The sequence below is a fragment of the Phyllobates terribilis genome, unplaced genomic scaffold (assembly GCF_046119375.1).
Source record: "Phyllobates terribilis strain yellow unplaced genomic scaffold, ASM4611937v1 Scaffold_25__1_contigs__length_18738178, whole genome shotgun sequence".
NCBI lineage: Eukaryota > Metazoa > Chordata > Amphibia > Anura > Dendrobatidae > Phyllobates > Phyllobates terribilis.
This window is the reverse complement of record NW_027362785.1, coordinates 9,357,596-9,370,208: the sequence shown is the minus strand read 5'-3', so window position 1 is coordinate 9,370,208 and position 12,613 is coordinate 9,357,596. Positions and strand designations below refer to the sequence as shown.

Sequence of the window (12,613 nt, the reverse complement as noted above, 5' to 3'; positions counted from 1 at the left end):
GTGTGGTTGGTTCTGTTATATGTCTGTGTGGTGGGTTCTGTTATATGTCTGTGTGGTGGGTTCTGTTATATGTCTGTGTGGTGGTTCTGTTATATGATTGTGTGGTCGGTTCTCTTATATTTATTTTTCTTTTATATGTCTGTGTGGTGGGTTCTGTTATATGTCTGTGTGGTGGGTTCTGTTATATGTCTGTGTGTTGGGTTCTGTTATATGTCTGTGTGGTGGGTTCTGTTATATGTCTGTGTGGTGGGTTCTGTTATATGTCTGTGTGGTGGGTTCTGTTATATGTCTGTGTGGTGGGTTCTGTTATATGTCTGTGTGGTGGGTTCTGTTATATGTCTGTGTGGTGGGTTCTGTTATATGTCTGTGTGGTCGGTTCTGTTATATGTCTGTGTGGTGGGTTCTGTTATATGTCTGTGTGGTGGGTTCTGTTATATGTCTGTGTGGTGGGTTCTGTTATATGTCTGTGTGGTTGGTTCTGTTATATGTCTGTGTGGTGGGTTCTGTTATATGTCTGTGTGGTGGGTTCTGTTATATGTCTGTGTGGTTGGTTCTGTTATATGTCTGTGTGGTGGGTTCTGTTATATGTCTGTGTGGTGGGTTCTGTTATATGTCTGTGTGGTCGGTTCTGTTATATGTCTGTGTGGTTGGTTCTGTTATATGTCTGTGTGGTGGGTTCTGTTATATGTCTGTGTGGTTGGTTCTGTTATATGTCTGTGTGGTTGGTTCTGTTATATGTCTGTGTGGTGGGTTCTGTTATATGTCTGTGTGGTGGGTTCTGTTATATGTCTGTGTGGTGGTTCTGTTATATGTCTGTGTGGTCGGTTCTGTTATATGTCTGTGTGGTCGGTTCTGTTATATGTCTGTGTGGTGGGTTCTGTTATATGTCTGTGTGGTTGGTTCTGTTATATGTCTGTGTGGTTGGTTCTGTTATATGTCTGTGTGGTCGGTTCTGTTATATGTCTGTGTGGTGGGTTCTGTTATATGTCTGTGTGGTGGGTTCTGTTATATGTCTGTGTGGTGGGTTCTGTTATATGTCTGTGTGGTCGGTTCTGTTATATGTCTGTGTGGTGGGTTCTGTTATATGTCTGTGTGGTGGGTTCTGTTATATGTCTGTGTGGTCGGTTCTGTTATATGTCTGTGTGGTGGTTCTGTTATATGTCTGTGTGGGTTGGGTTTCTGTTATATGTCTGTGTGGTGGGTTCTGTTATATGTCTGTGTGGTTGGTTCTGTTATATGTCTGTGTGGTCGGTTCTGTTATATGTCTGTGTGGTCGGTTCTGTTATATGTCTGTGTGGTCGGTTCTGTTATATGTCTGTGTGGTTGGTTCTGTTATATGTCTGTGTGGTCGGTTCTGTTATATGTCTGTGTGGTCGGTTCTGTTATATGTCTGTGTGGTCGGTTCTGTTATATGTCTGTGTGGTCGGTTCTGTTATATGTCTGTGTGGTCGGTTCTGTTATATGTCTGTGTGGTGGGTTCTGTTATATGTCTGTGTGGTGGGTTCTGTTATATGTCTGTGTGGTCGGTTCTGTTATATGTCTGTGTGGTCGGTTCTGTTATATGTCTGTGTGGTCGGTTCTGTTATATGTCTGTGTGGTCGGTTCTGTTATATGTCTGTGTGGTTGGTTCTGTTATATGTCTGTGTGGTTGGTTCTGTTATATGTCTGTGTGGTGGTTCTGTTATATGTCTGTGTGGTCGGTTCTGTTATATGTCTGTGTGGTTGGTTCTGTTATATGTCTGTGTGGTGGGTTCTGTTATATGTCTGTGTGGTGGGTTCTGTTATATGTCTGTGTGGTCGGTTCTGTTATATGTCTGTGTGGTTGGTTCTGTTATATGTCTGTGTGGTTGGTTCTGTTATATGTCTGTGTGGTCGGTTCTGTTATATGTCTGTGTGGTCGGTTCTGTTATATGTCTGTGTGGTCGGTTCTGTTATATGTCTGTGTGGTCGGTTCTGTTATATGTCTGTGTGGTTGGTTCTGTTATATGTCTGTGTGGTTGGTTCTGTTATATGTCTGTGTGGTTGGTTCTGTTATATGTCTGTGTGGTGGGTTCTGTTATATGTCTGTGTGGTCGGTTCTGTTATATGTCTGTGTGGTCGGTTCTGTTATATGTCTGTGTGGTCGGTTCTGTTATATGTCTGTGTGGTGGGTTCTGTTATATGTCTGTGTGGTTGGTTCTGTTATATGTCTGTGTGGTCGGTTCTGTTATATGTCTGTGGTCGGTTCTGTTATATGTCTGTGTGGTTGGTTCTGTTATATGTCTGTGTGGTCGGTTCTGTTATATGTCTGTGTGGTCGGTTCTGTTATATGTCTGTGTGGTGGGTTCTGTTATATGTCTGTGTGGTGGGTTCTGTTATATGTCTGTGTGGTCGGTTCTGTTATATGTCTGTGTGGTCGGTTCTGTTATATGTCTGTGTGGTTGGTTCTGTTATATGTCTGTGTGGTTGGTTCTGTTATATGTCTGTGTGGTGGGTTCTGTTATATGTCTGTGTGGTGGGTTCTGTTATATGTCTGTGTGGTCGGTTCTGTTATATGTCTGTGTGGTCGGTTCTGTTATATGTCTGTGTGGTTGGTTCTGTTATATGTCTGTGTGGTGGGTTCTGTTATATGTCTGTGTGGTGGGTTCTGTTATATGTCTGTGTGGTCGGTTCTGTTATATGTCTGTGTGGTGGGTTCTGTTATATGTCTGTGTGGTCGGTTCTGTTATATGTCTGTGTGGTCGGTTCTGTTATATGTCTGTGTGGTGGGTTCTGTTATATGTCTGTGTGGTTGGTTCTGTTATATGTCTGTGTGGTCGGTTCTGTTATATGTCTGTGTGGTTGGTTCTGTTATATGTCTGTGTGGTTGGTTCTGTTATATGTCTGTGTGGTGGGTTCTGTTATATGTCTGTGTGGTGGGTTCTGTTATATGTCTGTGTGGTGGGTTCTGTTATATGTCTGTGTGGTGGGTTCTGTTATATGTCTGTGTGGTCGGTTCTGTTATATGTCTGTGTGGTGGGTTCTGTTATATGTCTGTGTGGTCGGTTCTGTTATATGTCTGTGTGGTGGTTCTGTTATATGTCTGTGTGGTGGGTTCTGTTATATGTCTGTGTGGTTGGTTCTGTTATATGTCTGTGTGGTTGGTTCTGTTATATGTCTGTGTGGTCGGTTCTGTTATATGTCTGTGTGGTCGGTTCTGTTATATGTCTGTGTGGTCGGTTCTGTTATATGTCTGTGTGGTCGGTTCTGTTATATGTCTGTGTGGTCGGTTCTGTTATATGTCTGTGTGGTGGGTTCTGTTATATGTCTGTGTGGTCGGTTCTGTTATATGTCTGTGTGGTTGGTTCTGTTATATGTCTGTGTGGTTGGTTCTGTTATATGTCTGTGTGGTTGGTTCTGTTATATGTCTGTGTGGTTGGTTCTGTTATATGTCTGTGTGGTTGGTTCTGTTATATGTCTGTGTGGTCGGTTCTGTTATATGTCTGTGTGGTGGGTTCTGTTATATGTCTGTGTGGTTGGTTCTGTTATATGTCTGTGTGGTTGGTTCTGTTATATGTCTGTGTGGTTGGTTCTGTTATATGTCTGTGTGGTTGGTTCTGTTATATGTCTGTGGTCGGTTCTGTTATATGTCTGTGTGGTTGGTTCTGTTATATGTCTGTGTGGTTGGTTCTGTTATATGTCTGTGGTCGGTTCTGTTATATGTCTGTGTGGTTGGTTCTGTTATATGTCTGTGTGGTTGGTTCTGTTATATGTCTGTGTGGTTGGTTCTGTTATATGTCTGTGTGGTCGGTTCTGTTATATGTCTGTGTGGTGGGTTCTGTTATATGTCTGTGTGGTTGGTTCTGTTATATGTCTGTGTGGTTGGTTCTGTTATATGTCTGTGGTTGGTTCTGTTATATGTCTGTGTGGTTGGTTCTGTTATATGTCTGTGTGGTTGGTTCTGTTATATGTCTGTGTGGTCGGTTCTGTTATATGTCTGTGTGGTGGGTTCTGTTATATGTCTGTGTGGTTGGTTCTGTTATATGTCTGTGTGGTTGGTTCTGTTATATGTCTGTGGTTGGTTCTGTTATATGTCTGTGTGGTTGGTTCTGTTATATGTCTGTGTGGTCGGTTCTGTTATATGTCTGTGTGGTTGGTTCTGTTATATGTCTGTGTGGTGGGTTCTGTTATATGTCTGTGTGGAGGGTTCTGTTATATGTCTGTGTGGTGGGTTCTGTTATATGTCTGTGTGGTGGGTTCTGTTATATGTCTGTGTGGTTGGTTCTGTTATATGTCTGTGTGGTTGGTTCTGTTATATGTCTGTGTGGTCGGTTCTGTTATATGTCTGTGTGGTCGGTTCTGTTATATGTCTGTGTGGTCGGTTCTGTTATATGTCTGTGTGGTTGGTTCTGTTATATGTCTGTGTGGTCGGTTCTGTTATATGTCTGTGTGGTTGGTTCTGTTATATGTCTGTGTGGTTGGTTCTGTTATATGTCTGTGTGGTGGGTTCTGTTATATGTCTGTGTGGTTGGTTCTGTTATATGTCTGTGTGGTTGGTTCTGTTATATGTCTGTGTGGTGGGTTCTGTTATATGTCTGTGTGGTGGGTTCTGTTATATGTCTGTGTGGTGGGTTCTGTTATATGTCTGTGTGGTTGGTTCTGTTATATGTCTGTGTGGTTGGTTCTGTTATATGTCTGTGTCGTTGGTTCTGTTATATGTCTGTGTGGTGGGTTCTGTTATATGTCTGTGTGGTGGGTTCTGTTATATGTCTGTGTGGTTGGTTCTGTTATATGTCTGTGTGGTCGGTTCTGTTATATGTCTGTGTGGTTGGTTCTGTTATATGTCTGTGTGGTTGGTTCTGTTATATGTCTGTGTGGTTGGTTCTGTTATATGTCTGTGTCGTTGGTTCTGTTATATGTCTGTGTGGTCGGTTCTGTTATATGTCTGTGTGGTGGGTTCTGTTATATGTCTGTGTGGTCGGTTCTGTTATATGTCTGTGTGGTCGGTTCTGTTATATGTCTGTGTGGTTGGTTCTGTTATATGTCTGTGTGGTTGGTTCTGTTATATGTCTGTGTGGTTGGTTCTGTTATATGTCTGTGTCGTTGGTTCTGTTATATGTCTGTGTGGTCGGTTCTGTTATATGTCTGTGTGGTGGGTTCTGTTATATGTCTGTGTGGTGGGTTCTGTTATATGTCTGTGTGGTTGGTTCTGTTATATGTCTGTGTGGTCGGTTCTGTTATATGTCTGTGTGGTTGGTTCTGTTATATGTCTGTGTGGTCGGTTCTGTTATATGTCTGTGTGGTCGGTTCTGTTATATGTCTGTGTGGTTGGTTCTGTTATATGTCTGTGTGGTTGGTTCTGTTATATGTCTGTGTGGTTGGTTCTGTTATATGTCTGTGTGGTTGGTTCTGTTATATGTCTGTGTGGTTGGTTCTGTTATATGTCTGTGTGGTTGGTTCTGTTATATGTCTGTGTGGTTGGTTCTGTTATATGTCTGTGTGGTGGGTTCTGTTATATGTCTGTGTGGTCGGTTCTGTTATATGTCTGTGTGGTCGGTTCTGTTATATGTCTGTGTGGTTGGTTCTGTTATATGTCTGTGTGGTTGGTTCTGTTATATGTCTGTGTGGTTGGTTCTGTTATATGTCTGTGTGGTTGGTTCTGTTATATGTCTGTGTGGTCGGTTCTGTTATATGTCTGTGTGGTCGGTTCTGTTATATGTCTGTGTGGTTGGTTCTGTTATATGTCTGTGTGGTCGGTTCTGTTATATGTCTGTGTGGTCGGTTCTGTTATATGTCTGTGTGGTGGGTTCTGTTATATGTCTGTGTGGTTGGTTCTGTTATATGTCTGTGTGGTTGGTTCTGTTATATGTCTGTGTGGTTGGTTCTGTTATATGTCTGTGTGGTCGGTTCTGTTATATGTCTGTGTGGTGGGTTCTGTTATATGTCTGTGTGGTGGGTTCTGTTATATGTCTGTGTGGTCGGTTCTGTTATATGTCTGTGTGGTGGGTTCTGTTATATGTCTGTGTGGTGGGTTCTGTTATATGTCTGTGTGGTTGGTTCTGTTATATGTCTGTGTGGTTGGTTCTGTTATATGTCTGTGTGGTCGGTTCTGTTATATGTCTGTGTGGTCGGTTCTGTTATATGTCTGTGTGGTCGGTTCTGTTATATGTCTGTGTGGTGGGTTCTGTTATATGTCTGTGTGGTGGGTTCTGTTATATGTCTGTGTGGTGGGTTCTGTTATATGTCTGTGTGGTTGGTTCTGTTATATGTCTGTGTGGTTGGTTCTGTTATATGTCTGTGTGGTGGGTTCTGTTATATGTCTGTGTGGTCGGTTCTGTTATATGTCTGTGTGGTCGGTTCTGTTATATGTCTGTGTGGTCGGTTCTGTTATATGTCTGTGTGGTGGGTTCTGTTATATGTCTGTGTGGTTGGTTCTGTTATATGTCTGTGTGGTGGGTTCTGTTATATGTCTGTGTGGTGGGTTCTGTTATATGTCTGTGTGGTTGGTTCTGTTATATGTCTGTGTGGTCGGTTCTGTTATATGTCTGTGTGGTTGGTTCTGTTATATGTCTGTGTGGTGGGTTCTGTTATATGTCTGTGTGGTTGGTTCTGTTATATGTCTGTGTGGTGGGTTCTGTTATATGTCTGTGTGGTGGGTTCTGTTATATGTCAGTGTGGTCGGTTCTGTTATATGTCTGTGTGGTCGGTTCTGTTATATGTCTGTGTGGTTGGTTCTGTTATATGTCTGTGTGGTTGGTTCTGTTATATGTCTGTGTGGTTGGTTCTGTTATATGTCTGTGTGGTGGGTTCTGTTATATGTCTGTGTGGTCGGTTCTGTTATATGTCTGTGTGGTCGGTTCTGTTATATGTCTGTGTGGTCGGTTCTGTTATATGTCTGTGTGGTCGGTTCTGTTATATGTCTGTGTGGTTGGTTCTGTTATATGTCTGTGTGGTTGGTTCTGTTATATGTCTGTGTGGTTGGTTCTGTTATATGTCTGTGTGGTCGGTTCTGTTATATGTCTGTGTGGTCGGTTCTGTTATATGTCTGTGTGGTGGGTTCTGTTATATGTCTGTGTGGTGGGTTCTGTTATATGTCTGTGTGGTTGGTTCTGTTATATGTCTGTGTGGTTGGTTCTGTTATATGTCTGTGTGGTTGGTTCTGTTATATGTCTGTGTGGTGGGTTCTGTTATATGTCTGTGTGGTTGGTGCTGTTATATGTCTGTGTGGTCGGTGCTGTTATATGTCTGTGTGGTTGGTTCTGTTATATGTCTGTGTGGTGGGTTCTGTTATATGTCTGTGTGGTTGGTTCTGTTATATGTCTGTGTGGTTGGTTCTGTTATATGTCTGTGTGGTCGGTTCTGTTATATGTCTGTGTGGTCGGTTCTGTTATATGTCTGTGTGGTGGGTTCTGTTATATGTCTGTGTGGTGGGTTCTGTTATATGTCTGTGTGGTCGGTTCTGTTATATGTCTGTGTGGTTGGTTCTGTTATATGTCTGTGTGGTGGGTTCTGTTATATGTCTGTGTGGTTGGTTCTGTTATATGTCTGTGTGGTGGGTTCTGTTATATGTCTGTGTGCTCGGTTCTGTTATATGTCTGTGGTGAGTTCTGTTATATGTCTGTGTGGTCGGTTCTGTTATATGTCTGTGTGGTCGGTTCTGTTATATGTCTGTGTGGTTGGTTCTGTTATATGTCTGTGTGGTTGGTTCTGTTATATGTCTGTGTGGTGGGTTCTGTTATATGTCTGTGTGGTCGGTTCTGTTATATGTCTGTGTGGTCGGTTCTGTTATATGTCTGTGTGGTCGGTTCTGTTATATGTCTGTGTGGTCGGTTCTGTTATATGTCTGTGTGGTGGGTTCTGTTATATGTCTGTGTGGTCGGTTCTGTTATATGTCTGTGTGGTTGGTTCTGTTATATGTCTGTGTGGTGGGTTCTGTTATATGTCTGTGTGGTTGGTTCTGTTATATGTCTGTGTGGTGGGTTCTGTTATATGTCTGTGTGGTTGGTTCTGTTATATGTCTGTGTGGTCGGTTCTGTTATATGTCTGTGTGGTTGGTTCTGTTATATGTCTGTGTGGTTGGTTCTGTTATATGTCTGTGTGGTCAGTTCTGTTATATGTCTGTGTGGTTGGTTCTGTTATATGTCTGTGTGGTCGGTTCTGTTATATGTCTGTGTGGTGGGTTCTGTTATATGTCTGTGTGGTGGGTTCTGTTATATGTCTGTGTGGTTGGTTCTGTTATATGTCTGTGTGGTTGGTTCTGTTATATGTCTGTGTGGTCGGTTCTGTTATATGTCTGTGTGGTTGGTTCTGTTATATGTCTGTGTGGTTGGTTCTGTTATATGTCTGTGTGGTCGGTTCTGTTATATGTCTGTGTGGTCGGTTCTGTTATATGTCTGTGTGGTTGGTTCTGTTATATGTCTGTGTGGTCGGTTCTGTTATATGTCTGTGTGGTGGGTTCTGTTATATGTCTGTGTGGTGGGTTCTGTTATATGTCTGTGTGGTTGGTTCTGTTATATGTCTGTGTGGTTGGTTCTGTTATATGTCTGTGTGGTCGGTTCTGTTATATGTCTGTGTGGTTGGTTCTGTTATATGTCTGTGTGGTCGGTTCTGTTATATGTCTGTGTGGTGGGTTCTGTTATATGTCTGTGTGGTGGGTTCTGTTATATGTCTGTGTGGTTGGTTCTGTTATATGTCTGTGTGGTTGGTTCTGTTATATGTCTGTGTGGTCGGTTCTGTTATATGTCTGTGTGGTGGGTTCTGTTATATGTCTGTGTGGTGGGTTCTGTTATATGTCTGTGTGGTGGGTTCTGTTATATGTCTGTGTGGTGGGTTCTGTTATATGTCTGTGTGGTGGGTTCTGTTATATGTCTGTGTGGTGGGTTCTGTTATATGTCTGTGTGGTTGGTTCTGTTATATGTCTGTGTGGTTGGTTCTGTTATATGTCTGTGTGGTGGGTTCTGTTATATGTCTGTGTGGTGGGTTCTGTTATATGTCTGTGTGGTTGGTTCTGTTATATGTCTGTGTGGTTGGTTCTGTTATATGTCTGTGTGGTGGGTTCTGTTATATGTCTGTGTGGTGGGTTCTGTTATATGTCTGTGTGGTTGGTTCTGTTATATGTCTGTGTGGTTGGTTCTGTTATATGTCTGTGTGGTCGGTTCTGTTATATGTCTGTGTGGTTGGTTCTGTTATATGTCTGTGTGGTTGGTTCTGTTATATGTCTGTGTGGTGGGTTCTGTTATATGTCTGTGTGGTTGGTTCTGTTATATGTCTGTGTGGTCGGTTCTGTTATATGTCTGTGTGGTTGGTTCTGTTATATGTCTGTGTGGTTGGTTCTGTTATATGTCTGTGTGGTTGGTTCTGTTATATGTCTGTGTGGTCGGTTCTGTTATATGTCTGTGTGGTTGGTTCTGTTATATGTCTGTGTGGTTGGTTCTGTTATATGTCTGTGTGGTGGGTTCTGTTATATGTCTGTGTGGTTGGTTCTGTTATATGTCTGTGTGGTTGGTTCTGTTATATGTCTGTGTGGTGGGTTCTGTTATATGTCTGTGTGGTGGGTTCTGTTATATGTCTGTGTGGTGGGTTCTGTTATATGTCTGTGTGGTGGGTTCTGTTATATGTCTGTGTGGTGGGTTCTGTTATATGTCTGTGTGGTTGGTTCTGTTATATGTCTGTGTGGTGGGTTCTGTTATATGTCTGTGTGGTTGGTTCTGTTATATGTCTGTGTGGTTGGTTCTGTTATATGTCTGTGTGGTTGGTTCTGTTATATGTCTGTGTGGTTGGTTCTGTTATATGTCTGTGTGGTGGGTTCTGTTATATGTCTGTGTGGTTGGTTCTGTTATATGTCTGTGTGGTTGGTTCTGTTATATGTCCGTGTGGTCGGTTCTGTTATATGTCTGTGTGGTCGGTTCTGTTATATGTCTGTGTGGTTGGTTCTGTTATATGTCTGTGTGGTTGGTTCTGTTATATGTCTGTGTGGTTGGTTCTGTTATATGTCTGTGTGGTTGGTTCTGTTATATGTCTGTGTGGTTGGTTCTGTTATATGTCTGTGTGGTGGGTTCTGTTATATGTCTGTGTGGTTGGTTCTGTTATATGTCTGTGTGGTTGGTTCTGTTATATGTCTGTGTGGTCGGTTCTGTTATATGTCTGTGTGGTCGGTTCTGTTATATGTCTGTGTGGTCGGTTCTGTTATATGTCTGTGTGGTGGGTTCTGTTATATGTCTGTGTGGTTGGTTCTGTTATATGTCTGTGGTCGGTTCTGTTATATGTCTGTGTGGTTGGTTCTGTTATATGTCTGTGTGGTGGGTTCTGTTATATGTCTGTGTGGTTGGTTCTGTTATATGTCTGTGTGGTGGGTTCTGTTATATGTCTGTGTGGTTGGTTCTGTTATATGTCTGTGTGGTCGGTTCTGTTATATGTCTGTGTGGTTGGTTCTGTTATATGTCTGTGTGGTCGGTTCTGTTATATGTCTGTGTGGTTGGTTCTGTTATGACAAGAGCGCGAGAAGGAGGAGAGGAAAAGACGAGAGATTGAGAAGGAGGAGAGGAAAAGACGAGAGCGCGAGAAGGAGGAGAGGAAAAGACGAGAGCGCGAGAAGGAGGAGAGGAAAAGACGAGAGCGCGAGAAGGAGGAGAGGAAAAGACGAGAGCGCGAGAAGGAGGAGAGGAAAAGACGAGAGCGCGAGAAGGAGGAGAGGAAAAGACGAGAGCGCGAGAAGGAGGAGAGGAAAAGACGAGAGCGCGAGAAGGAGGAGAGGAAAAGACGAGAGCGCGAGAAGGAGGAGAGGAAAAGACGAGAGCGCGAGAAGGAGGAGAGGAAAAGACGAGAGCGCGAGAAGGAGGAGAGGAAAAGACGAGAGCGCGAGAAGGAGGAGAGGAAAAGACGAGAGCGCGAGAAGGAGGAGAGGAAAAGACGAGAGCGCGAGAAGGAGGAGAGGAAAAGACGAGAGCGCGAGAAGGAGGAGAGGAAAAGACGAGAGCGCGAGAAGGAGGAGAGGAAAAGACGAGAGCGCGAGAAGGAGGAGAGGAAAAGACGAGAGCGCGAGAAGGAGGAGAGGAAAAGACGAGAGCGCGAGAAGGAGGAGAGGAAAAGACGAGAGCGCGAGAAGGAGGAGAGGAAAAGACGAGAGCGCGAGAAGGAGGAGAGGAAAAGACGAGAGCGCGAGAAGGAGGAGAGGAAAAGACGAGAGATTGAGAAGGAGGAGAGGAATAGACAAGAGCGCGGGAAGGAGAGAAGGAAAGGGTTAACGACTTGACACAAACTCACTTCTTCGGGGTTTGTCGTCCCCTTCAGGGATTTAACCCGTTCCCGCTCGGCCAGCACTTCCTCGTCCGCCTCCTCCAGATCTTCTGGATTTTCCTTAAATTGATGTTTCCTTTGAGAAAATCTGAAAAACAAGTTGTATCCTGTAATATACGAAGTGGGGCGACATACAGCCCCATGGGGGGCAATACAGACACAAGGGCAAGTCTATAATTAATAGGCAACTGGGAGGAGCCTGAAATTACCGCATATTGCACCAAACAGCACAGGAGAGAATAGCAAAAGATCTCTTCAATATACAGAATTATTTCATTCTCTGACCTATAAATGGGATCTGTTCTCAGGGATCTTGTTCCAAATCTCCACTCCAAAAGCCAGAGGATTCCCCAAAATAGGACGATGTGAACGCATGGCTGAAACCAGAGAACAAACGAGTATAATGGACACAAAGAAAACACCTCTGTAACCATCAGTCCACAGAGAAGTGTAGAAATATCTAGATATATTACATAATTTATACTGTATTATACTCCAGAGCTGCACTCACTATTCTGCTGGTGCAGTCACTGTGTACATACATTACATTACTGATCCTGAGTTACATCCTGTATTATACTCCAGAGCTGCACTCACTATTCTGCTGGTGCAGTCACTGTGTACATAGATTACATTACTGATCCTGAGTTACCTCCTGTATTATACTCCAGAGCTGCACTCACTATTCTGCTGGTGCAGTCACTGTGTACATACATTACATTACTGATCCTGAGTTACCTCCTGTATTATACTCCAGAGCTGCACTCACTATTCTGCTGGTGCAGTCACTGTGTACATACATTACATTACTGATCCTGAATTACCTCCTGTATTATACTCCACAGCTGCACTCTCTATTCTGCTGGTGCAGTCACTGTGTACATACATTACATTACTGATCCTGAGTTACCTCCTGTATTATACTCCAGAGCTGCACTCACTATTCTGCTGGTGCAGTCACTGTGTACATACATTACATTACTGATCCTGAGTTACCTCCTGTATTATACCACAGAGCTGCACTCACTATTCTGCTGGTGCAGTCACTGTGTACATACATTACATTACTGATCCTGAGTTACCTCCTGTATTATACTCCAGAGCTGCACTCACTATTCTGCTGGTGCAGTCACTGTGCACATACATTACATTACTGATCCTGAGTTACCTCCTGTATTATACTCCAGAGCTGCACTCACTATTCTGCTGGTGCAGTCACTGTGTATATACATTACATTACTGATCCTGAGTTACCTCCTGTGTTATACTCCAGAGCTGCACTCACTATTCTGCTGGTGCAGTCACTGTGTACATACATTACATTACTGATCCTGAGTTACCTCCTGTATTATACTCCAGA

At 43.2% G+C, this 12,613-nt stretch overlaps 1 protein-coding gene across 6 annotated transcripts in view; it reads right to left on the bottom strand.

Annotated features, from left to right (window-relative positions):
* Nucleotides 1-12,613, bottom strand: part of LOC141176359 (ABC-type organic anion transporter ABCA8-like) — a 218,629-nt gene that overhangs the window by 17,673 nt on the left and 188,343 nt on the right. For all 6 annotated transcript variants that reach the window (XM_073660306.1, XM_073660307.1, XM_073660304.1 and 3 more), the window contains 2 exons: nucleotides 11,539-11,630; nucleotides 11,221-11,341 (listed from right to left, as the gene is read on the bottom strand). In XM_073660306.1, the coding sequence (XP_073516407.1) occupies nucleotides 11,221-11,341; nucleotides 11,539-11,630 (213 nt within the window). The remainder of the gene's footprint in view (nucleotides 1-11,220; nucleotides 11,342-11,538; nucleotides 11,631-12,613) is intronic.